This window comes from Chelonoidis abingdonii, chromosome 1 (genome assembly GCF_003597395.2).
Source record: "Chelonoidis abingdonii isolate Lonesome George chromosome 1, CheloAbing_2.0, whole genome shotgun sequence".
Lineage (NCBI taxonomy): Eukaryota > Metazoa > Chordata > Testudines > Testudinidae > Chelonoidis > Chelonoidis abingdonii.
The window spans coordinates 321383174-321409639 of NC_133769.1; the positions used below are offsets into that span (position 1 = coordinate 321383174).

A 26466-nucleotide genomic window follows, 5' to 3' on the forward strand; every position below is an offset into this window, starting at 1 on the left:
GTCATATTAAAAGAAATGAAAGAGAACCTCAGGTAGCCTCCCTCCTTTTAAAGTTAAATGCTTTTCAGAACAAATATTTATGTAAACCAAAGACTTAAACCACACTGTTTATTAGGGTGACAAGTAGTCTCTGTACAAAAGAACCAACTCAAAAATAATCAGAATACTTACAAGTTAGCAGTAAAAAGAGAATTCAATAATTCTGTGCAATTTTTTTTCCCTGGGCGGGGGGAGGGAGAGGAGAACTAATTCTGTAGTACCAAAAAAAAAAAAAAAAAACAGGGTGAGACTCTATCAAGGAAAAAACTGTTCTATAGAAAAGCTTTCACTGACCTTTTACACTGCATGTGTTTCACAATCCATCTACTGTAACTGCAATGTCTTTAGAAAGATTTCTAATGTATTGTAACATTGGGTATTACTGCCCTCTAATGGAATATCAGGGTATTTGAAATGTTAAGTTTTTTTGTTTCTGTCCTACTTCAGAATCTAGTATTAAATGCCAACAATTATTAAAATGAGCTTTCAGTCTTGGTAAGGGCATGACTTCATGGACATGAACACAATGAAAAATTAAATTCTGAAAATCATCCCCGTGCATGTAATATACATGCTGCTTTTGTAAGTAGTTACTTTTTGCCTACTTTCTACTCAGACATGAACTGTCGTGATGTTTCTTGCACACTTTTGTTTTATAACAGCTTTGTGTAGTATACAGGAGTGTGGTACATATGAAAAACTCAAGTCATTCTCTGCTACTGACTCAAAACTTCATTACTGGGCTTCACAGCTGCTATCCATTCCAGTCTTGATTGAACCTGTAGTGGAAACAAAATGACATTTACAAACTATCTTTCACATTAATTGCAGAAAATAACTTACCTGTGTGACTGGCTCAGACTCAGGAATAAATGCAATCAAAGTCTATACTAATGGATTAATAGAAGGTAGTGCATTTGCACAGCTATTACACGCCTGTAACTGGTGATGGTGAGAAGCATGAGGCCAAGAGCATAACAACTTGACACACAATTCTTGGAGTGTCTTGTGGAATTGAGATTATAAATAAAACTAATTGACCTGTGTGCTTAGCATTATTATGGATGCAGAGCTGCTGTGTGCATTTTCTGTTGTGAGAAAAAGTAAAAATCTGGGATTTCTCCTAATGTGACAGTCCAGATTATAACCTTCAGCCAGTTCTACACTAGCAACTTTTACTGGTATAGAAGTGTCTGTTAAGGATATGGGGGTGTTTTTAGCAAGATTTCTATACTGGCAAATATCCTGCTCTAAATGCAGTTATATAGGCATAAGTCATTTTTTGGGCTAGTTCATTTTGCTCACTGGACCAGTAAAAGGTATGTCTCCACTAAAAGGGCTTGCTTACTGGTATAGCTTTCTAGTGTAGACTAGACCTTAGTCTTGTGTGCTTCTTCAGGAGCAGACAAAATGTTATTTAAGTTGACAATCCTGTAATGCTCAGAAAGGAGAACAGCATATCCCTTTGAGTTTATGCCATAACCCAAAATGTTCTCAAGCAGCACTATTAAGAACAGCCATACTGCATCTGACCAATGGTCCATTTAGCCCAGTAACCTGTCTTGGCAGTGGTCAGTGCCACACGCTTCAGAGGGAATGAACAGAATAAGGCAATTTCACGTGATCCACCCCTTTCATTCAGTCGCAGCTTTGGGCAGTTGGAGGTTTAGGGACACCAGGAACAGGGTTGTACCCTAATTTTTAAACTCAATTCTCTGTATAGCTAACTTCATTTTCTTGCCACATACCATGTAAGCTGGAAGCATAATTTACAAGTTTTATTCTCTTTCAGAGCCAGCCTTGTATGATTTAAGATTCATATCTTTAATACTAATGGGTACAAGTAGGGCCCTACCCAATTCAGTCCATTTTGGTCAATTTCACAATCATCGGATTTTTAAAATTGTAAATTTCAATTTTAGATATTGAAATCTGAAATTTCACAGTAGTGTAACCGTAGGGGTTCTCAACCCAAAAGAGGTGGGTGGGGGTTGCAGTAATGCCACTCTTCTGTGCTGCTTTCTTCAGTGGTGAGCAGGCAGCCAGCTCTGAAGACAGCATCACCACCAGCAGCAGTGCAGAAGTAAGCATGGCAATATCATGCTATGCCATGCCATACTCACTTCTGCATGCAGCAGTGCTGCCTTCAGAGCTGGACTCCCAGCCAGCCGCCGTGGCACTTCCTGCAGCCAGGGGAGGTTCCCAGAGATGTCTGACCTAGCCTCAGGAGTGGCATGTGCAAAGAAAGTCCTGTTTCTCCCCAGGACTAGCAGCTGGAGCCTGGTTCTTGGGAGTTAAAGGGTCCTCCCCAGTCCCGCAGATTCGGCGGCATGCCTGCGGGAGGTCCGCCGAAGCCGCGGGACTAGCGGACCCTCCGCAGGCATGCCACCGAAGGCAACCTGCCTGCCACCATAGCGGCGACCAGCATAGCGCCCCCCCACGGCTTGCTGCCTCAAGCACACACTTGGCCTTGGTGTGGCTGTATTGGGGGCAGGGGGATGACCACAGGGCCCTAGGCAGTTGCCCACTTGCTCACCTGTAAGACCAGCCCTGCCCCATACCAGGCCACCTCACTTCTGCGCTGCTACTGGCAGTGCCGCTGCCTTCAGTGATGATCTCCCAACCAACAGCTGCCGTCCAACTCTGTGCAATCTGGTCTCCCCTACAGTAGCCAGATTTCACAGAGGAGATCAGATTTCAAAGTCTGATGCATTTTTCATAGCCATGAACTTGGTAGAGCCCTAGGTATGTTAGAAGATGTAGTCCACTTTCAAAATAATAATACAAGTACTATAGCTAGCTATAGCTATCACATGTATCCAATGAAGTGGGTATTCACCCATCAAAGCTCATGCTTCAATACGTCTGTTAGTCTATAAGGTGCCACAGAACTTTTTGCTGCTTTTACAGGTCCAGACTAACACAGCTACCCCTCTGATAGCTAGCTTAGTAGTTCTATAGTTATATTGCCATATTTCTCATATTAGCTGGTTTGAGTCTAATAGGAAGAGGCAGACTACTGCCCTATTTAAGGTATCTGCTATAGTGAATCCTGACACAGCTAATTAGGGCTGAGTCATTACTAGTCATAGTAAAAATTATTAATTTTTGTCCATTGTTCTCTCCAATTTAAAAATCTAGCATTCAATGAATTCTCAATATATGATAGCAGAAGCAACTGTTTTTAAAAGCAGTTACCATACAATTTGTCACTGATTGAGGATTTTAGACAGTTCTGCAATTCATTTGCATCTCAGATAATTCACTGAGGAGAATAATAGCATCAATTACAACTTACTAACACTGTCAAAACCACCTCCTGCCCAGCTGTTTTCACCAAATTAACTGACCTTCAACTCCAAAACCCAAACTAACAGTGATTTGGGTACAAGACCAGTTTGTATTCATTGAAAACATTGTTGCTTTTATTTTTCTCTCTTCACTTCTAGATTGTTAGCTGTTTAGGAGCAATCTGTGCCACAGTGACAGCCCTTCACTCGTTATAGGAACTACTACACAATACACATAAAAGAGAATCTAGTTCCTCACTCTTCTTGTACAGCATAAGGGAATTATGCCCACAGCTGCCTGTAAAAGAGAACCAAGAGCCAATGCAAAAATGCTTGTGTGATCTAAAGCTATGTCAGATATTACTGAATCCAGTTCAATTTAAAAAAAAAAATACAACCTAATACATATCAGATTAGACTAGTGGCTGTTAATGTTAGGTGTTTTGCACTCTTCAGTTCTCATTGGTTTAACAAATTAGGGCTTGTCTATACTTACTGTGGAATTGATGAGCGACGATCGAAACATCGGCAGTCAATTTAGCGAGTCTAGTGAACACCCCCTAAATCGACCCCAGATCACTGTCCCATCGACTCTTGTACTCCATTGGATCGAGACGAGTAAGGGGAGTCGACACAGCGTAGTGTGTACCCAGTGGTATGCAGATTTAAGCTATGTCGATTTGAATTATGCTATTCACTAAACTCAAATTACGTAGCTTAGATTGACTTTTTGCATAGCTTAGATTGATTTATGCCTTGTCTACGCTACAGGGGAAGATCAAGCTACATTACACAACTTCAGCTACATGAATAACGTAGCTGAAGTAGACATACTTATATCTACTTAGTACTCTTCTTGATACAGTGGAGTACTCCAGTGGAGTATAGCAGTCAACAGGAGAGCGATCTCCGGTTGATTAAGTGGATCTTCATTAGACCCGCTAAATCGACTGCCAATGCATCGTTTGTTAATCCCCAGATAAGTGTAGAGAAGCCCTCAGACTCTCTAGTGCTACTTTATACAGTGCTGATTACTAATATTGGTATTGTAGTAGTGTTTACAGGCCTCAACTAAGCATCAAGGCCCACTGTGCAACACAGCAACAGTCCCTGCCCTAAGCAGTAGACAGTTTAAGTGTTAATTGTTTCTGTAAGACTAAATAATTAAAAGGCTAAAAATTAATTGCATATCTACTACAACACCTCACAGGTCAAGGTGGTTTAGACAACAGTTAGCTTATCCTACCTGGTCAAAACTCTTGTTTAACTGGGTCAAAGCTGTATCATGCTTTTTCATTAGTTTCTGGTATTCTGCCAAACTTTCTGCTTCCTTTGTGAGTTTCTCTAGACAAAGCAAAGTAGGCGAGGCATCAGATATGTGGCATTAAAGCAATAGCTGAGCAAACGCTGTAATACTTTACATTTATTTGCAAAATAAGTTCCAGTCAACTTTTCATATCATAAACAAGTCTGCAGAGTAAAATGCAGTGCTTCATTCTGTCTGGTGCCTTCAACTCTGACCTTACATTGTATTCTTATAAAATCCTCCCATCTCTGTGGCAACAGTACTGAAGAGACTGGTTAGGGAGGAACTACTAGAGCACATGTGGCTGGCAGCGGAGCACACTTCCCTTCTATTACACTCTTTAGCTCTCTTCTAGTCTATAACTGTAGGAGAGGAAGGGTCAATTTCTGCCATGGAAAAAGTACTGTCCAGCCTTTGCCATGATAGATTAAGTTTCAATGGGAAGTTTAAAGTTCCCATGTGCTGCAGGACACTCTGTACTGTCACACTCTGCTGACGCCCACAGAGGCAAGAACTGGCTGCAAAGCTTCCCTCCCTGTTTTTCTTAAACTATTGCAGGCCTTAAGCCCAGACATATCAATCTGTCTGGCTGGAGCCAGGAAGTTACCCCTCTGGTAGCTGATGCAGTTCAGTTGGTCGATCTGTGCCACTGCTTTGCCTCAGCGTGAACCCAACATGTAAGGTGACAAGATGTCCCGATTTTATAGGGACCGTCCCAATTTTGGAGCTTTTTCTTACATAGGCTCCTATTACTTCCAACCCCCTGTCCCAGTTTTTCACATATGCTGTCTGGTCACCCTACTAACACAGTGCTAGCCACGTTTAACTCCGCGGGGGGCCGCTGTGGCGGGGCTGGGCTCCCCGCGCATCCCCTCGGCGAGCGGCTCCGCAGCGGGGTGCAGGGGCCAGGCGCGACAGGCCTGGCAGACAGGCGCTGCCCCACGCGCGGGGCTCGCCGAGGGACCAGAGCGGGGCGCGGCAGCTCCGGCGCTGAGAGTAGGACCCAGAGGCGGGCCGCCCCTCGCCGGGCGTGTGAACCTGCGCAGAACTGCTGCCCCGCGCGGCCCCTCCCGTTACCTAGCGCAGCCGCCATCCGCCCGTACGCCGCCTCGGAGCCGAGACACTGGGGCGCGCGCGCAGCCATCCTCAGCCAGCCGGCGCCGCGTCCAGCCCAACAGTCAGGAGCTTGCATCGCGCGCGCCTTCCCGCCAGCGCCCTCGAGACTCGTTCCCTAGCCTGCTGTCACGTGATCCAGCGCGACTCCTGTGACCTGCCCCCTCCTGGAGTGGCTGTCACGTATGCGGGATGGGCCGTTTGATCTATGGCTCGTGTGGGTGCTCCGCTCTTTCCTCTCCCGCCTCCCCCTCATCCTGTCTCCTCTCCAGGGAGACGAGCGCGCGCACACACGCCCCGTGGCAGGCAGGGTTTCAGGGCTGCTGCGGGCAGTGATGGGAGAAGGCGGGGACGGGGACTCCAGCGCCCTGGGCTCTGAGCAGCTCCGGCTGGAGCTGGGGCAGGAGAAGCAGATGAAGTGAGTTCCCGTCCCAGAGCGGGGGGGAAAGGGGCCGCGCTCGGTGTCTGCAGCAGTGCCTGGGAGTCAGCGTGGGCCGTGCTGCGCGGTTCGCTAGGGAAAGGCTCCTAGCTAGGAGACTAGGGCCTGCCTGGTATAGGGTTGCCTAGTGCTCTCCATTATAACACCCCGCTGTCAGATGCTTCTAGCGTTGCCATCCCTCGAGCCCTGGGGCTGAACTTCTCCAGGCTGGTGTCTGCCTGGGGCTGAGTTGTCTTGGGAAAAGGTCAGCCAAGTTGCTCCAGCTGTTTTAGAGAATGAGACTGAGGAAATGTTTTCTCTCTGCTGCAATGTTCTCACAACCTTTGCTTTGAAATGCTCTAGCGCCTGCCTGCTTTGAAGCAGGAGCTTGACATTTGGCCAGGGGTGGCCTTTGTGCTAGGGATGTGCCTCTTGCCAGCCCCATGAAGTTCACACAGATTTGACCAAGTTCTAAGGCTTTGAAAAATATGCACATGCTCATAGATTTTAGCAGCTAAATTCCCCAAAGATTCCATCTGCGCTGGGCATGCTCCAGCACTTACAGCTCTGGCCTGCTGCAGACTGTACTGAGTCTAGGTACTTGAATTGAGAGCAGGAAGCCTTGTTTTGTTTGTGCTCCAAGTGACCTACTGGTAGCCTGGAGAAGGAAGCTGCCTGATGCATGCAGAGAGGGCAAAAGCTACAGAGGGTCTGGGGGAAGTAGATGGGACACAGAGCCTGGGGGGAAGAAGCCGGGATTGGAGGCTTGTGGTGGAGGGAGGTGATGTGGGAGGAGAGTAGAACTGGCTGACCAATGAAACTGAGAGCTTGGAAGGGAAATGAAGGACTTGGGAGTCACTAGGTTGGAGAAGACTGAGACTGAATGAGGCTTTTGGAGGCATACTGGGACTCTGGGCAAAGAGAGTGGGAGGAGTGAAATTGGGAATAGTGGGCGAGAAGACTGGGACTGGGATGGGAAGTCTGGAGAGGTGAAATTAAGATTTGCTGGACAAGGAGACTAAAAGGGGGATGAGAAGCCTGAGGAGTGGAGCTGGACTGCCTAGGTGAGGCAAGTGGAACATGAAGTCAGGGGTGAGGAAGAGAGGACTAGGACACATTGAAGAACCTGGGGCAGAAAGGGTCAAGCTTGAGGAAAATGGGCAGACAACTCTGTGCCTACTAGAACACACTCCCCTCCAGAGTCTGGAATGGAACCCCAGATTCCTGAGTCTCACCATCCTTCTGCTGTCAGCAAATATTACTCCTGGGGGAATTGTGTGCCACTGCACACATGCAGACTTCTTGTTGGATGCAGAATTATTTTTTCTGCAGAAAATACATTCTGTGGAAGAAGTGTGGCAGTTCTGCCTTGCACCCACCTGAGGCCGCTGACAGGCACTAACAGCTAGCAGCAGGCTGCCAATGGAGCCAGGTTAGGAGGCACCGTGGGGCACACAGGACTGTGGGGATGGGGGAGGTCACAGACTGGGGTTCAGAAGGGCTAGTGGGGGGGACAGACTGGAGCATGGGCATAGGAGTTAGTGGGGTGACAGCGTTGAGCCATTGTCTGAATGGGAGAGGAGCTCTGGGTCACATGGGGATGAAGGAGTTAGGGGGACTACAGGGACATGTAGGGATGGGGGCAGATGTGCCAGATGAAATGGTAGAGGTTAGGTGTCAGTCAGGGTCTGTAGAGAAGAAGGTTGCCAACTCCCTAACAATCCCTCCCCCTCCAAAAGAAACTGTTCCATACTTCTCCCACCCACACCAACAACCCTCCAGGTTCACTCCCAGGTTCCTGCCCTCTCCCTCAGCTTCTCTGTTACCCCTAACTCCCTCAAGCCTTTGCACCACTTCGGAGGAATGTGGGAAATACGTTTCTGAGTTGTAGTTTAAATTAATTACTCAAAGTTCTATATTAATATGCCTAGAAGGGAATCCATTTGCCAAAAAAATTTTAAAAATCCTGAGTCTTTTTTTGTATTGTTATGGACATACTTGCTGACAATATTTTGAAATAAATTACCAAAATAATTGAAACTGGCATGATCATATTGTGTTATGTTGACAAATAAAATATGCAGAATTTTGCAGAATTTTAAAATATTGTGTGCATAACTTTTAATTTTTTTGGTGCAGAATTCCCCCAGAAGTAAAATATCTCTGAAACCCCCTGGCTCCTTCTTTTGGGGTGGGAGCAACAGTCATTATATACCCTCATGATCTTCTTGCCTCTAACCCTGCCCTCTCTTGCATTTATCTCAATTCTCTCCATCCTCCTCATGCTTTCCTTGCAATATGCTAACTCTCTGACTTTCTCCCTTCCTGTTGGTGTCTTCTGTTCAAACTAACAACTGTTTTGTTACCCTCCTGCCCCTGTGCCCCTCCTCCCAAATCTGAAGTGGATGGGAATAAAGCATGACTGGAGCAAGGAGTAAATTAGGACTTCCCTCCACTCTCCCCTTCCCCCTGGAGACTTCCAGCCTCCCTGGGTTATCTAGCCCAACCTCCTCTTGGACTGAGGGCTTCTTTTGAAACCCTTGACATTTGCAGTCCGCAGCTTCCCCACAACTGGTCCCTTCCCTGTCTCTTTTCTGATACGTCAGTTCTTCAGCTTCCCATCCCATATTTGCCTTCCTGCTTCTCTGATCATTGATTTGGCTATTTAGATGCTGTCTTTTTACTGAAAACTTATGTCATTTCTGGTACCAGTAGTATGGTAGTCCTGGAGATGCTGCTTGAATCATCTTTTTCTCCTACTCTGGGCTTCACGTATTCTACCATGTTGCATCCTATACTTGGAACAGTTGCCATTTTCTTGTTCACCCACATCACTCATTCTCTTCCTCTCCTTAAACCTCACTTTTCCAGTAGCCCTTTCTATCTTTTTCTTATCTGTAATCCTTTTTCCTTACCTTACATTCCTGTTAGTCCAGTGTTTTTGTTCACTTTAGGCTCCAGTCCTGCAATCATGTCAGCACAAACTGGTGGTGTCTTTGCAAATTTGAAAGAGTCCACCTGCATAGCTCAGCCCATTTGTTTGGGGGACTGTGTAGCGAGCCTAATGGCCTGCTAGGCAAGGCTGAGAGCTTCTTAATGAGGCTTTGATCCCTAAGCCCATTAGCACCCATCAACCCTTAACTAGGAGACGGAGCTACTCATGAAGACCAGTGCTTTAAAAAGCGAGCTCCTAAGCGACCATAGCAGGTAGCGAACAGGAGCAGCTAACACTGGAATTTTGAGGGGGAGTTTGAGGCGGGGCTAGAAACACTCAAACATTCTTTAAATTTAAAGCCAAAAACACCCCCTGATAAAAACAAAACAACAACAAAGGAACGAGCTGCAGGAGTAAAAAGAGAATGCAGGCAGAAGGCCAGCAACAGAGTGAAGGCTATCCAGTTTATTGCACCCAATGCAGCATGTATGATTACCTACCCTATGGGCAGGTGGCATATATATGCATTCAGTGCAAGGAGTTCCTGTCTCTCAGAAATCATGTATGGGCTTTGGAGACCAGAGTGGCTGAACTGGAGGCGCTAAGGGAGATAGAGAGGTACATAGATGAGACTTTCTGGAACACAGTAGAACTGTCCCACTCCCGATCTGACAGCCTCTGTGCTATTGAGGAGGATGAAAGTCTCAGGGAAGGAGAATATCCAACTGGAGCAGAGGGAAATGATACCAGAGGTGGGGCCTTCCTTCCAGATAATGTTGTGGTATCCTCTCACACTGAGGAGTCTTCTCCGTTTTTTAGGAAGAGACAGGTAATAGTCATGAGGGATTCGATCATTAGAAACATACATAGTTGGGTTTATGATGACCGGGAGAACTGCATGGTGACTTGCCTGCATGGTGCGAAAGTTGCGGATCTCTCGAGGCATCTAGACAGACTTATGTGTAGTGCTGGGGAGGAGCCGGTGGTCGTGGTACATGTACAATGACATAGGGAAGGATAGGAGAAAGGTCCTAGAGGCCAAATTTAGGCTGCTAGGTAAGAGACTGAAGTCCAGGACCTCCATGGTAGCATTCTCTGAAATGCTTCCAGTTTCACATGCAGGGCCAGTTAGACAGCCAGAACTGCAAGATCTCAATGTGTGGATTAGACGATGGTGTAGGGTAGGGAGGAGGGGTTTAGATTTATTAGGAACTGGGGAAACTTTTGGGAAAGGGGGAGTCTATACAAGAAGGATGGGCTCCACCTAAACCAAAATGGAACCGGATTCCTGGCACTTAAAATTAAAAAGGTCATAGAGCAGTTTTTAAACTAAGGGCTGGGGGAAAGCCAACAGGTATGGAGGAATACGTGGTTTGGACAGAGACAGCTCTTAGGGGAGGATTTATTAATGGGAATTCTCTATGTCCTAATAAGGAGGAGAGGATGGAAAACAATAAAATACAGGTAGGATCTGATGAGAAACAGTCAAATAAAAGAGTCCTATTCAGTTACGTCGTTTAATGGCAGACAGCTAAGTAGTGACAAGTTTTTAAAGTGCTTATACACAAATACTGCATAATAAGATGTGTGAACTAGAGTGCCTCATATTAAATGAGGATATTGATGTAATAAGCATTGCAGAAACTTGGTGGAATGAAGGATAATCAATGGGACACAGTACTACCAGGGTACAAAATACATCAGCAGGACAGAACAGGTTGTGCTGGTGGAGTAGTAGTGGCACTAAATGTGAAAGAAATCATAGAATCAAATGAAGTAAAAATACAGTAAAAAAACTGTATCATAGAATCTCTATGGATAGTAATTCCATGCTCTAATAATAAGAATATAGCGTTAGGGAGGAATAGCTCAGTGGTTTGCGCATTGGCCTGCTAAACCCAAGGTTATGAGCCCAATCCTTGAGGGGGCCATTTAGGGATTTGGGGCAAAAATCTGTCTGGCGATTGGTCCTCCTTTGAGCAGCGGGGGTGGACTAGATGACCTCCTGAGGTCCCTTCCAACCCTGATATTCTATGATTAGGGATATATTACCGACCACCTGACCAGTATGGTGATAGTGACTGTGAATTGCTCAGAGCAATTAGAATGGCTATAAAAATAAAAAATAATAATGGGGGATTTCAACTATCCCCATATTGACTTAAGTACATGTCACTTCTGGATGGGATGCAGAGATAAAGTTTCTTGACACCTTAAATGACTGCTTCTTGGAGCAGCTAGTCCTGGAACCCACAAGAGGAGAAGCAATTCTTGATTTAGTCCTAAATGAAGCACAGGATTTGGTCCAAGAGGTGAATATAGTTGGACCATTTGGTAACAGTGACCATAATATAATTAAATTTAACATCCCCATGGTGGGGAAAACACCACAGGAGCTCAACACTGTAACATTTAATTTCATAAAGGGGAGCTACACAAAAATGAGGAAGTTAGTTAAACAGAAATTAAAAGGTACCGTGCCAAAAGTGGAATCCCTGCAAGCTGCATGGAAACTTTTTAAAGACACCACAAGAGAGGCTCAACTTAAATGTATACCCCAAATTAAAAAAACATAGTAAGAGAACCAAAAAAGAGCCACTGTGGCTAAACAACAAAGTACAAGAAGCAGTGAGAGCCAAAAAGACATCCTTTAAAAAGTGGAAGTTAAATCCTAGTGAGGAAAATAGAAAGAACCATAAACTCTGACAAATGAAGTGTAAAAATATAATTAGGAAGGCCAAAAAAAGATTTAAAGAACAGCTAGCCAAAGACTCAAAAAGTAATAGCAATTTTTTTGAAGTACATCAGAAGCAGGAAGTCTGTTAAACAACTACTGGGGACCACTTGACGATAGAGATGCTAAAAAAGCACTCAAGGACTATTAAGGCCATTGCAGAGAAGCTAAATGAATTCTTTGCTTTGGTCTTCCTGGCTGAGGATGTGAGAGAAATTCCTAAATCTGAGCCATTCTTATTAGGTGACAAATCTGAGGAACAGTTGCAGATTGAAGTGTCATTAGAGGAGGTTTTCGGACCAAATCGATAAACTAAACAGTAATAAGTCACCAGGACCGGATGGCATTCGCCCAAGAGTTCTGAATGAACTCAAATGTGAAATTGCAAAACTACTAACTGGTTTGTAATCTATCATTTAAATCAGTTTCTGTACCAAAGTTCTGTAGGATAGCTAATGTGACACCAATTTTTAAAAATGGCTCCAGAGGTGACCTTGGGAATTATAGGCCAGTAAGCCTGACTTCAGTACCGAGCAAATTGGTAAGGAACAGAATTGTCAGACATATAGATAAACATAATCTGTTGGGGATGAGTCCACATAGTTTTTGTAAAAGGAAATCATGCCTCACCAATCTAATAGAATTCTCTGAGGGACTCAACAAGCGAGTGGACAAGAGGGATCCATTTGATATTGATATTTTCAGAAAGCCTTTGACAAGTTCCCTCACCAAAGGCTCTTCAGCGAAGTAGCTGCTATGGAATAAGAGGGAAGGTCCTCTTATGGATTGGTAACTGGTTCAAACATAGGAAACAAAGAGTAGGAGTAAGCAGTCAGTTTTCAGAAGGGAGAGAGGTAAATTGTGGTGTCCCCCTGGAGTCTGTTCTGGGACCAGTCCTATTCAACATATTCATAAATGATCTGGAAAAAGGGGTGAACAGTGAAGTGTTAAAATTTGCAGGTGATACAAAACTACTCAAGCTAGTTAAGTCCCAAGCAGACGGTGAAGAGCTACAAAAAGATCTCACAAAACTGGGTGATTGGTTAACAAAATGGCAGATGAAATTCAATGTTGATATGCAAAGTAATGCACATTGGAAAACATAATCCCAACTATACATATAAAATGATGGGGTCTAAATTAGCTATTACCACTCAATAAAGAGATCTTGGAGTCATTGTGGATAGCTCTCTGAAACTAAGCACTCAATATTCTGTGGCAGTTAAAATGCGAACAGAATGTTGGGAATCATTAAGAAAGGGATTGCTAATAAGACAGAAAATATCATATTGCCTCCATATAAATCCATGTTACACCCGCATCTTGAATACTGCATGCAGATGTGATCATCATATCTCAAAAAAGATAGATTGGAATTGGAAAAGGTTCATAAAGGGGCAACAAAAATTATTAGGGGTATGGAATGGCTTCAATATGAGGAGAGATTAATAAGACTTAGCTTTTCAGCTTGGAAAAGAGACGACTAAGAGCGGATATGATAGAGGTCTATAAAATCATGACTGGTGTGGAGAAAGTAAATAAGGAAATATTATCGACTCCTTTTCAGAACACAAGAACTACGGGTCACCAAATGAAATGAATAGGCAGCAGGTTAAAACAAAAGGAAATATTTTTTCACACAATGTATAGTCAACCTGTGGAACTACTTGCCAGAGGATGTTGCAAAGGCCAAGACTATAACAGGGTTCAAAAAAGAACTGGATAAGTCCATGGAGGCAGGGCCGGCTTTAGCAAGTGCAGGGCCCAATTTGTAGGGCTTGTACTCACCGGGCGGCGCTCTGAGTCTTCGGTGGCACTTCGGATTGCCGCGCTCCGGCCAGGGGAGGGGGAGTGGGGCTTGCCGCGCTCTGGTCCGGGGAGTGGGGCTGCGTGCTTAGAGCTGTCTGCCCACTCTGCGGCCGTGGGAAAGCGGCGGTAGGGCTTGCCCCTCTCCAGATGGGGGAGTGGGGCCGCAGGACTTGCCGCGCTTCGGCCAGCGCTCTGACTGGGGGAGCGGGGCTGCAGGACTTGCCGCACTCCGCTGGGGAAGTGGGTCGCGGGGTTGCTGGGCTCCGGCCAGGGTAGTGGGACCACAGGGTTGCTGGGATCCAGCCGGGGTAGCCGGGCTGCAGGGTTGCTGGGCTCCAGCCGGGACAGCAGGGCCACGGGCTTGCAGTGCTCTGCCCGGCGCTCTGGCCGGGGGAGCGATGCTGCAGGCCTTGCTGCCTGCTGGCTGGCGCTAAGTCAGGAGACTTGCTGCGCTCTGGCCAGTGCTCTGATCGGGGGAGTGGGGCCGCGGGACTTGCCACGCTCTGCTGGGGAAGCGGGTCACAGGGTTGCTGGGCTCCGGCCAAGGTAGCGAGGCCACAGAGATTGCCGCGCTCTGGCCAGGGTAGTGGGGCCACGGAGATGGTTGCGCTCTGGCAAGGGTAGCAGGGCCACAGGGATTGCTGCGCTCTGGCCAGGGTAGTGGGACCACGGAGATTGCTGCGCTCTGGCAGGAGGAGCGGGGGCCACAGGTTTGCAGCGCTCCGGCAGGTGCTCTGGCCTGGGAATCAGGGCTGCAGGCTTGTCGCGCTCTGGCGGGTGCTCTGACTGGGGGAGCGGAGCCGTGCCGCACTCCACTGGGGAAGTGGGTCACGGGGTTGCTGGGCTCCGGCCAGGGGAGCAGGGCTGCGGGGCTGCTGGGCTTCAGCCGGGGTAGCGGGGCCGCAGGTTTGCCACGCTCTGGTTGGGCGTGAGGCCCTCTTAAGTGCAGGGTCTGATTCGGGGGAATCGGCCTAAAGCAGGCCCTGCATGGAGGATAGGTCCATCAATGGCTATTAGCCAGGATCAGCGGGATGATGTCCCTAGTCTCTGTTTGTCAGAAGCTGGGATTGGGTGACACTGAATGGATCACTTGATGATTACCTATTCTGTTCATTCCCTCTCGGGACACCTGGCATTGGCCACTGTCGGAAGACAGGATACTTGGCTAGATGGACCTTTGTTCTGACCCACTATGGCCGTTTTTATATTCTTAAGGATCAGGACCTTAGATTGTAAACTGAATGGAGAATGTGTCTTAAGCTGTGTTTGTAAAGTGCCAAGATTTATATAGAGGAATATATGATTTTAAATAATAAATAATTATCAGAAAGATAATTGTGGAGTTTAATATTTAGGCTTTCTGCTGAAATATTAACCATTTAATCCATTTAAACTGGTATTAAAGCATCATGGAAAGCATATCTCACTAGCACTGACTGGATGCCTGAATGGGTGGAAATGCAAAAATCATGTCACTTCTCAGTGACAACTCCCACTGTCAAATGGCTCATAAATGCTTGATTCAATCAAAGCTTAAATTTCCAATACAGTTGGCAGTCTGTATATTTTGAAGATATTTCACACTCCAAAGCGCTAAACTTTTTTTTTTTCAAATTAAAGCTTAAGTAATAAAAATAATAGTGGCTTAGGTCCTATATATCTAGGGGAAATTTTCTATTTGTTATATATAGGGCCCTACCAAATTCTCCGGCCATGAAAAATGCCTCACAGACCATGAAATCTGGTTCTTTGTGTGCTTTTATCCTATACTATACAGATTTCATGGGGGAGAGCAGCATTTCTCAAATTGGGGGTCCTGCCCAAAAGGTAGTTGCAGGGGGGGTCACAAAGTTATTTCAGAGGGGTCGCGATATTGCCACCCTTACTTCTGTGCTGCCTTCAGAGCAGTGCCTGGAGATAGCGACTACTCGCCGGGCACCCAGCTCTGAAGACAACACCCTGCCAGCAGCAGTGCAGAAGTAAGGGTGGCAGTGCCATATTATTCCACCCTTACTTCTGTGCTGCGGTCTTCAGAGCTGGGTGGCTGGAGAGCGGCAGCTGCTGACTAAGGGCCCATCTCTGCAAGCAGCAGCACAGAAGTAAGAGTGGCAATACCATACCATGCCATCCTTACTTCTGTGCTGCTGCTGGCAGCGGCTCTGCCTTCAGAGCTGGACTCCCGGCCAGCAGCTGCTGCTCTCCAGCTGCCCACCTCTGAAGGCAGCACCACCGCCAGCAGCAGCGCAAAAGTAAAGGTAGTCACATACCCCCTACAATACAACCCCCCCCACAATAACCTTATGACTCCCCCCCAACTCCTTTTTGGGTCAGGACCCCTACAATTACAACACTGTGAAATTTCACATTTAAATAGCTGAAATCATCAAATTTACTATTTTTAAAATCCTATGACCATTAAATTGACTAAAATGAACTGTGAATTTACTAGTTATATACTATTTCAAACCCTAGGTTTAGCTGCTAGTTATTATATACTTTGACAATTAGTTCTGAATGAAATCTAAGTCATTGTCATAATATGTGGCCAAAAAGTATCTAGAAGAATGATTATTAGACTCTAAGCACTGAGTTCTGAGTTAAGCTAAGATCAAAATTTCCAATAGCACTTTTCTCAGGTGTACTTGTATGTATCAAGAACTAAGATAATCATTAGTTCATTAACTTAACACATGATGTTTTGCCAGACAAATATTGATATCTAGAGATAGTATGTTATCTTCTTATGAAAATGTTTCCAATCACAAAATTTCAGAAATTCCTCTATATTTCTAAAGCACTGTAGCAATCCTAGAGAAAAATATTGTAATGATCGGACATTGGACAGAGTGGACTGGTTCGCGTGGAGGCGATACAGAGAATCCTCTTTGAGATGCATGGCTAGCAGATCTTGCTTACATGTTCAAAGTCATACTGATCACAATTTTGGAGATTGGGAAGGAATTTCCCCCCCCAAGTTAGATTGCCAGGAACCTTGGGATTTTTGGTTTGGTTTGAGAGGTGGGTTGTTTTTGTTCTTCACCTTTCTCTGCAGCATGAGTCTAGCTCACTTGCTAGGATCATCTAGGGCCACGTCTAGACTACGCGCCGTATCGGCGCGTTAAAATCGATTGCTCGGGGATCGATATATCGCGTCTAATCTAGACGGGATATATCGATCCCTGAGCGTGCTTATATCGATTCCGGAACTCCACCAACCCCAACGGAGTTCCGGAATCGACATGGCGAGCCGCGGACATCGATCCCACGCGGTGAGGATGGGTGAGTAAATCGATTTTAGATATTCGATTTCAGCTACGTTATTCAAGTAGCTGAAATTGCGTATCTAAAATCGATTTTACCCCATAGTGTAGACCAGCCCTAGGTATGTCTCAGCAAATCCTTTCCCTGCCATTGCACCTGCCTCAGGCATTTGTGCACCTCAATCCCTCCAGTTCCCTGCCCAAGGCACACAGTAGTTTAGTCTTCTGAGGTCTGTAACATTTTAATCTAATCCAGTTTACTGGATTTACTACCAGGGCAACTGAGTAGAGTTTAGTAGCCTATGTGCAGGAAGTAAAGCTAGACGATCCAATGGTCCCTTCTGGCCTCAGACTCTCCAATGTACATAGTAGAATATAAGCACAAGGACACTTCAGCTGTACATAAAATTCAAATTAGATTTTGTTGTTAGTAAGAAGATTAATTATATAACCATTTAATTAACTTCTCTATCACAGGGAAATGCTTGAACTCTCAATATTTGAATTGAGAAACACGATAACAGAACTTGAAAAAAGACTTAGCAGTGTTGAGGATGAAGGTAAGTGAATAATAATTAATCTCGGCAGGATTCAATTTTAATCGAAAACTGTCAGTAAATGTTGATTTTAGCCGACACACTGATTGGAGTGAGTGAGCAGGTCCCTGACAGCACAACTGCAGAGAGCTCCCTGTGCTGCCTCAGTGCAGTGACACCTGGTCTCTGCATGCTGGGGGAGAAGAGGGGGCAGGGGCTGTGGCCCTGAGAGGGGAGAGCAGAGACTCCTGCTAGGACTGCATGGAGAAGGAAGAGGACAAGCTCCGCGCTGCAGGGGTAGCTACTGTTTGCTGAATGGCTCTGCAGTCACCAGCTGGGAGTGCCGGGGATCTCTGCTTTGCCCTGCCAGGACTGCAGCCTTCCCACATCTCGTGCCTGCAGAGATCGGTGTCACTGGCCCAGCGGTTATGCAGGGAGCTCTCTGCAGCTCGACTGTAATGGGAGTGGGGCTGTGACAGCAGAGGGATCCCTGCATGCCATGGGACCAGTGACACCCAGTTCCTGCAGGCACAAGCTGTCAGGGAGACTCTGGTTCTGGTCCAGCAGAGCAGAGATCCCTGGCCAAGACTGCAAGAAGGAGGAGAGGAAACTTTGTCGTCCCTGGCCTCAGAGGAGGTCACCCTGCTGCTGAATGGCTCCGTTTCTGGGCAGGAACCATTCAGCAGCATGGTGGCCTTTCCTGCAGCCAGAGACTTGTCATCCTCACGACCCTGACCGGGGCGCTCTGCTCTTCTTCTCCAGGACCACAGCCTTCTCTGCACCTTTTGCCTGCAGGAATCTAGTGTCACTGGCCATGCAAGGGAGTTCTCTGCAGCTCTGCAGTCATGTTCCGACTCGCTTGCTCTCCAGGCCTCCCCAGCCAGGAACTGTTTTTATAGTATGTACAAACATACATTTTAACAATGAGAGTAATTAACCACTGGAACAATTTACCAGTGGTCATGGTAGTTCACTATTGTAGATAATTTTGAAATCAAGACTAGAATTTTTTTCTAAAAGATGTTCTAGGAATTATTTTGGGGAAATTCTATGGCCTGTGCTATACAGGAGGTCAGACTAGATCAGTGTTTCTCAAACTGGGGTCCGTGAACCCCTGGGGGATCCTGAGGGTACTTGGGGTCCATGGACCCCGTTAATCAACTCCTCCCCCACCCTCCCTTAACTCCTCCCCCTTCCTCTATCTCCAGGAGGCTACTGAAGCCAAACCAGGAGATTTTAGGTGCTAAAAGTCCAGCGGGGGCTAAGGTAGGCTCCCTACCTGCCCTTGCTCTGCACCGTTCCCAAAAGCAGCTGGCATGTTCCTGTGGCCCCTGGGGGAGGCAGAGGGTGTTCCACACACTGCCCCCACCTCGAGCGCTGACTTCGCAGTTCCCATTGGTGAGGAACTGCGGCCACTGGGGGCAGTGTCTACGGGCAGGGGCAGTGCCCGGAGACTCCCTGGCCCTCCCTACCCAAGAGCCACTGCCTGAGAAATGTGGCAGTTGCTTTTGGGAGTCACCCGAGGTAAGCGCCACCTGGCTGGAGTCTGCACCCCTCATTCCCTCCCATACCCCAACACCTGCCCCAGCCCAGAGCCCGCAACCCGCACCCAAACTCCCTCCCAGAGCCTGCAACCCTCACCCCTTCCTGCACCCAAACTCCCTCCCACAGCCCGAACTTCTCACCCCCTTCTGCACCCCAACCCTCTGCCTCAGCCTGGTGAAAGTGAGTGAGGGTAGGAGAGAGTGAGCAATGGATGGAGGGGGGATGGAGTGAGTGGGGGAAGGGAAAAGGTGGGGAGGGGGTGAATTGGGGGCAGGGCCTGGGGCCGAGCAGGAGGGTTTGTGGGTCCCCAAAAGTTTTTAAATCAAAATGCGGATCTTCAGGTTGCTAAAGTTTGAGAACCACTGGACTAGATGATCACAATGGTCCCTTTTGGCCTTGGAATCTATGAGTCTTGAAGATGTAAAATAAAGTCACAATAAAGACTACAAAAGTACATTAGCCATGTATTTTGTATTATTTCACATATCATGAATGAAAAATATAAAAAAACATATGTTTCAGTTACTGGATGAAATCCTGACCTCACTGGATATGTCTACACTGCAGTGTGAGACCATGCTTGATCCCCCTCCCCCCTTGTGTCTACACTGCAATTGCACAAACCAAGAGCGTAGACCCAAGGTTCCAGGACCCTGCAGGGCTATCAGGTTCAAGCTGAAGTCAAGCCAGGACCCAGGGTCTGAGCCTTATTGCTTTGCAGTGTAGCCACAGCCCCATTTGACTCAGGTCCCCAGAGTCATCTGGAAGTATCCCACAATTGGACAACTTCCTTAGTCCTCTCTATCCCAACAATCTGCAATCTACTCTATTGAAAACAGAAATGCCCCTCCCCCTGGGAAAGGGCAGCAGCTCAGGTCAATGTTAACCTATTCTGTTCTGATTGCTGATCTGCAAACATACTATCAGAGAGCTTCCCCTGGGTTTGTAATGAAGAGCAAACCAATCAAGCCTTTTGCAGAGTGAGCTACTTCCTGGTAATGTGCAGAGCAGGCAATAAAGTTTTCCCACAGTGCACCACGTTTCTAGAGCTAGAGCGGGTCTCATTTCAGAGAGCAGGGGGCAAGCGAGGGGTTCTGCGATATGGTTACTTTGACTCAGGTCTGCACACTGACTGCAGTGTGGATGCCAGAGCCTTATGTTCCAGCACAGGTCAAGAAATTGTTAATTTAGGTTTAAAATACAATGTAGATGCTCAAGCCCAGGGGTTCCTGGACATGGGTCAGGTGACTCAAGTCCCACTAATCCTGGGTTTACATTGCAGTATAGACACACCCACAGAAGTAAATTGCAAAACTCCCATTGACTTCCAGGGAGCCAGTATTTCACCTAGTATCTTTTTCAAGTTCTCTTGTCTGTAAATGGACACTTTCTTGGTTACACAAATGTGGGGTGCCAGGCTCCAAAAGGAGGTGAAAAAGGCAATTTCTAATTCTAGTGGTATGAATTAAATTTTGGAAATAAATATAATAACTTTGTGTTTCTTTTGAGGTAATGAATGGAAAACCAGGTATGAAACACAAGTAGAATTGAACAGACAACTAGAAAGGCAAACTGGTCTTCTTCAAGAAAAGATGGAACATGTTCGTGGAAATCCAACAGGTACAAATGTGCCTTCATAGATATATTAATATATAATTTTATGAATACGAGAGAAAAATATCAAGGTATCACATATTTTGCTTATTTACAAATAGATTGTCTTCTATTACAGATAGATTGTCTTCTATTCGCTCCTTTGATCAAATGCCTGTGGTAAGTAGATTGGCGTTTAATTGCATAAGCATCTAACAATTCATTGTAGCTAAGGAAATTATTAAATAAATTCAGCCATTTGCAGCCCAGAAAAAAATCAGTGGCCCTATCTGGAAGCCCATTTATTTTTTTTAATTGTTTCACCTCTGCAATTGTTTATAAACTTGTAAGACCTATAGTAAAACAAGTAAATAGAGGATACGTAAGACAAGAATCCTGAGATATATAATCTTAGGTATTACAGTGGGAGTTTTTACTGAGTAAAGACTGCATGATTGGGTGCTAAACCTGGACAGTTTCAATTCATAATTTATATAATGTATATTCTCGATGCGTTTAGTACTATTACAAATACATTGTACACAACAGATTTATGGGGAAATCCTCACTGTAGAATAAATGTTATATTTGTACAATACAAAATGGCTTAAGCATTTTAATTTCTTTAACTTCACTTCCTCCAAAGCCATGCAGACTTCACATTCACCTGAAGCCCAAAAAATTGACCAGTATGAATGAGGCTGGTTAGGGAATGGCACTTGGGAACCACAGAGACCTTCACCCATAATGTGGGCGCACAAGGGGGCAGAGTGAAAAAAAGTTGAATTCTGGATTTGTCTTTTGTTTTTTAACCTCTCAAGCTCCAGATACTCTTACTTTAAGGCCCTTTGCTCCTCCCATTCTGTTGTCCGTTGGGAAACAAATACAGAATCCATGTAATATAGGCAGAAGTAGTATAAGGTAGGGCAATATGTCTCTGTGAAATGTTCCTTCCAGCTTGGGAGCTCACGGAAAAACTCTGAGTTGTTCAGGCTCTCCAGATTGGATGGAAGGAGGTTGAGCCAGGATGTAGCTGCATTGTATATTAAGCTCTCTTCCCAACCCAGTGCGTTTCCAAATGGAAGTGTGTGTTTTGGAATTAATACTGCTCCAAGCACAATTAAATTCTCTCTATAGCTCTGACCCCCTCAGATGGAGGTTTGGGCACATCTGTGATGAAGGAAACCAACAACAGCACAATTTCTAAGGGATCTTAGAAGGTGGAGGAGGAATCAAAAAAGGAGCATAGAGGGGCCTGCACTTTTTCATTGGTATCTAGGAAACTTCTGGGTTCCCAGGGCATGCCCCTTCCCTGTCCATGAGGCTTCCCTCACTCTTATTCCTCAGGAACTGCAGGTGTTCAGGCTTGCAGATTTATCCAAAACTTTTTTTGCTCCTGTAAGTTTGTCTGTGAAAAAATGGAAATATTTAGCCCTTTGAGGATTAGAATGAGAAACTGACATTTCTTGATGGACAGGAGCAGGGAGATCAGCAGCTAGCCATCACCCTACTTATGTTCAGTATTTTTAATGTTATTTATTAAAACTTCAAAGTCCCAAACTTGCCATTACATATGAAATCCTATGAAGACATCCATATAATGTTTTTTTTCTAAAGGATATGCTCTAGTTCAAAGAGAAATTAATTCAGGGAAGTCTTATGGCCTGTGTTAATACAAGGTCAGAGTAGATGATCACAGTGGTCTCTTCTGGCCTTGTGAGCTAAATAACGCTTTCAGTAGATATCATGCCATTTCTACATTGTCCCAGTACTGTATAATGGATTCCTTTCTGGAATGTTGTAGAAAGATAAAGTCTATTAGTTCTTGTCATCTTATGTTATTTTTAAAACACCTTCAGGAGTTTAAGAATTTATGGGATTGAAAGACTGTGGTAAATCTAAAAAGTTAGGTACTTGTATGAGAACTCTTTTGACTAGAGAAGATGGAACGAATACAAACAAATTATCTTTGTTTCATATTATTTTTTATTTATTTGTATGAAGTAGCACTTATGAACCCCATTGAGCTAGCCCTGTGCAAACACAGACCAAGAAGACCCAAAGAGCAAATTGATGCCAGTAATTATAAGCAAATATCATGTATATGTTTGCCAGACACCCATAACACATTGTCTGGCAAAAGTCTACTTTCTCCACATTCCATTCTCTGCTTTTAAAAGCTACAGGTCTTGTTTTTGAGCACCAACAGGATAATGACAAAAATAGGCACTCAGGTACCACGGCAATGAGTACGTTATAAGAATCTAAATAGAACGGAATAGTTTACACCAAAGCAAACTCTTGGATGGTGGATAAGGAAGCACACTGGATTTTCCATACCCAGAAATTGAAATAATTGCTTTCAAAGGTCAATACCATTGACTGGAATATTGGTTGGAATATTGCTGAGGAATTTTTCCTTGCTTTGGAAAATGTGTAGTTCATTCATGTTTAAACACACAGGTATTATTTTGATGATCTCATTTTGACTTGAAATTTCCTGTTTCTTTGTTCATTGGTTTCCAAAAGTGATGGTGTTGTTATCCCCTTCAAATAGCACAATAATATGTAACCAATAATACAAACCTTTACTTCTTTATAAGTGGAGATTAGAAAATCATTTCTGCATGTTGAGGTTGGATATTGAAAAGCTCTGAAATAGAACTTCTATAGTGAAGACTGTTAGTCATAACTTCCTTTGTGCCCCAGTGAATAATACACAGGCTGTACTGTAATTCAGGAATAATTATGAAGAAATTGAAAAGCAGTTCCTTTGAAACCTAGCCCAATGCAAATTTTACTTCCCCGTTAGATAAACCAGTTAGCATTTGTTCACTTCTTTTTCGTTAAGCAATATTATGTGAAAGATACATAGGCTGTCTCCTAAATATCATTTCCCATCCTAGGAGACAAAAATCTTCATATTTTTTTCCTCTCCTTATAGTTACTGCAAGAAAGCTCCCTAGACAGAGGCTTTATTATGCAAATAGAGGAAGGCATACTGCAGAATCAATTCAGAAGAACACACTTCAGATAGCATTGCCTTAGCAACGCTCTAGTTATGATTAGTTGCGGAACCAGAGTTTCTATTATAAATCACTGTGTTCAGCATTGTCCAGCATCATGACTGAGGAAATTCAGAAATTATTGTTCAGGCATTTGCTTTTCAAAACTGCATTGTAGTGAAAACGCTGGATACATACTAGCCACACACAGGCCATCTCTGTGCCTTACTGGGGTTCTGCAATTGATGTTACATCACTAGCAAAGTGTGTGCGATGGTGTCACATTGGAGAAAGAGCTGAAAACATAACACAGACTGGGTATCTGGATCCTAAGAAGACGTATGTGGGAATTGTTCTCTGAGCCTTTGTGTGGGGGACATCAGCACTGTGCCAAGGTGGAGGAAATTTTGACAATTCCCTTAGCAGGTCACCTTTCACTGAACTTCACTGACCTTGTTTGCTTAAGTCTCAAATAGGGATGTGTGAAAAGTGTGTCTGAGTTTCCTTTTCTTTGCAAATGTCATTACCAGCTTGGAAAAGGGTCTGCACCAGTCCCTGAGATGTCCCTGATACAGTTTAGGAAGGCAGCAGGCTGGTCCCTGGTATCAAAAACATTGAGAAATACTGCTCTAGACCTCTACAACACACCTTATGTGTCCAGGAGACCCCTGTTGACATGGCTTCCCCTGCCTCATTGCCATCCTGGTATGGGATGTTCTTCCTTTGATATCTTCGGTCACACCAGATAGATACTTTCCTTGTCTTCAGTGGGCAGGAAACACCTGCTTGTTCTCAGCAAGGCAATAGGAGCAGAGGAAAATCCTGCTTCCAGCCCTTCTTATAGCTATACAACTGAGGATTATAGATCTTCTGTTCCCTAGCTTGTGGCTGGTCAGAAACCCGGGTGGTTCCCTAGCACCTCCTGGGTTGGCTTGGGAAAGAGAGTGCTCCTTGAATCTTGATGTTCATGTAGAACCTGAACCAATCTCTGCCCACCCCTGAGCCAAACAAACTGACCCCGGCAGAGTTCATGCAGCCTGTCATAATCTTCATATTATTTTTTAATATAGCTTTAATGTGAATTATTATATTAGCCAGAAGGGGGCACTTGGTATTTAAATATGCATAGCCCTCCTGGGTTCAGCTGTATTGAAGCCTTTAGTGTTCAGTGCACAAAATCTCACATGTACAGTATACGCAGAAACATGCTTTGCTAAAGAACTTTAATATTTCATTTTGTCACAGTAATTATTACAGTAGGAAATTGGTGACAGTTTATCAATAGAGCTAAAAATGGGAGTTCAATTTCAGTACCGTGAAAGATGCAGCATCACTTTTTGCACTAGGTTTTAGATTTAATTACTTCAGCTGATAGACATACGTCCTGGTGTTGGAAGGAAAAGAGTTTATTTTCCAAGTGAAACTACATGTGATTTAAAATGTCAAGTAAAATAGATTGTAGAAACTTCATTGTTTTCTTTACATGCCAAACAAATATATTGCTTATGTGATGACCTGGTAGAGGAAAATCGAAGAGGATTAGGGCTGGAGTGAATTGCCACTAGACCATTAGACAGCTCAAGTCAGTCTCTGGTGAAAGTAAGTTTTCTACATTGACAATGTGACCTGTTTGTCACCGTGGATATGGAGGAGTGATTGATGGAAATTGTCATTTGCATTCCTAGTGGTAGCAATACACTGAAAAATCCACTGTGAAAACAGCTTATGTGGGTGGTTTTAAAATCCAACTGTAATATAAATCTGCATAATTTCATTTGCTGGCAGGTGTTAAATCAACAGCATACTTGGGAGGGAATAAAAAAAGAAAAAGCGTGGGGATAAATGCAGAAAAGATTAATGGGGAGGGGGTTCCCTTTACTGGGAAGCTTTGGATATTGGTCACTGCTGGAAACTAGACTTGATGGATCATTGGGCTAATAACGTATTTGCTAGTGAAGAATTCAGTGATGTAAAGAAGTCTCTCAAGGTATTATTTTAAAATTGCAGCACGTCTTTTAGCCCATCAGTTCACTCAGAGTGACTTGATAGGCAGTTTAATGAAAACTAAGAATTTTCAATCCCTTAGTCAGCTTATGTCTCCTTTCCAGAAATACATTGTCCGGCTATTCAGGGTTTAGCAGAAGCTGTTAATAAACCTTAACTTACAAGAATGACAATATTTAATTAAACCAATTTCAGCGATAAAATTATCCTGACTTTTTCAGGTTTTAGATCGGAATTTATCCCATCCACTCAGTCTTGAGGCTTGGTGGCAGCATATTCTTATAGGTCAGTGCTGGATAAAGGAGGGAGGGAGGGAGATAATGGTGTGGAGATCAGTCTGGTGCACCCGCTGCAGTCAGTCACGACACCACAGATGAGTCCCTGCCTCAGTTTCCTTTTTTGAGCTATCAATTAGTTCAGTAAGGCCCACATATAGTTAACATTGCCCTTTCAGGAGTCCACTTTATTTAACCAAAGTCTGAACATAGTGTGCAAATTAACATAAGAATAGCCACACTGGGCTGGACCAATGGTTCATCTAGCCGAGTATCCTATCTTCTGACAGTGGTCTATGCCAGATGCTTCAGAGGGAATAAACAGAACAGTGCAATTATCAAGTGATCCACTCCCTATTGTCCAGTCCCAGCTTCTGACAGTCCGAGGCTTAGGTATACCTACAGCATGGGATTGCTTACCTTACTATCTTGGCTAATGGCCAGTGATGGACCTATCCTCCATGAACTTATCTAAGGGTATGGCTACACTTGCAGCTGTACAGCGCTGGAAGTTACAGCTGTCTTCGTACAGCTGTGTAGGGAAAGCGCTGCAGTGTGGCCACACTGACAGCTACCGGCGCTGCAGTGTGGCCACATTTGCAGC

The 26466-nt window shown here is 44.8% G+C and overlaps 1 protein-coding gene and 1 long non-coding RNA gene across 4 annotated transcripts in view; one reads left to right on the top strand and one right to left on the bottom strand.

The window, feature by feature from the left end:
• Positions 1-91: 91 nt before the first annotated feature.
• LOC142046111 (uncharacterized) lies at positions 92-5858 on the bottom strand. Its single transcript, XR_012655037.1, has 3 exons — positions 5713-5858; positions 4576-4673; positions 92-818 (listed from the first exon to the last, which is right to left on the bottom strand). It is a non-coding gene; the product is annotated as an uncharacterized LOC142046111 (long non-coding RNA).
• A 75-nt stretch (positions 5859-5933) lies between these two features.
• The window catches only part of CCDC169 (coiled-coil domain containing 169), a 68662-nt gene continuing 48129 nt past the window's right edge, over positions 5934-26466 (top strand). For 2 of the 3 annotated variants that reach the window (XM_032780254.2, XM_032780237.2), the window contains exons 1-4: positions 5934-6166; positions 17382-17464; positions 20495-20605; positions 20718-20758. In XM_032780254.2, the coding sequence (XP_032636145.1) occupies positions 5934-6166; positions 17382-17464; positions 20495-20605; positions 20718-20758 (468 nt within the window). Of the gene's footprint in view, positions 6167-7498; positions 7599-17381; positions 17465-20494; positions 20606-20717; positions 20759-26466 lie in introns of all 3 variants that reach the window. The other variant, XM_075061630.1, reaches the window with a different exon arrangement.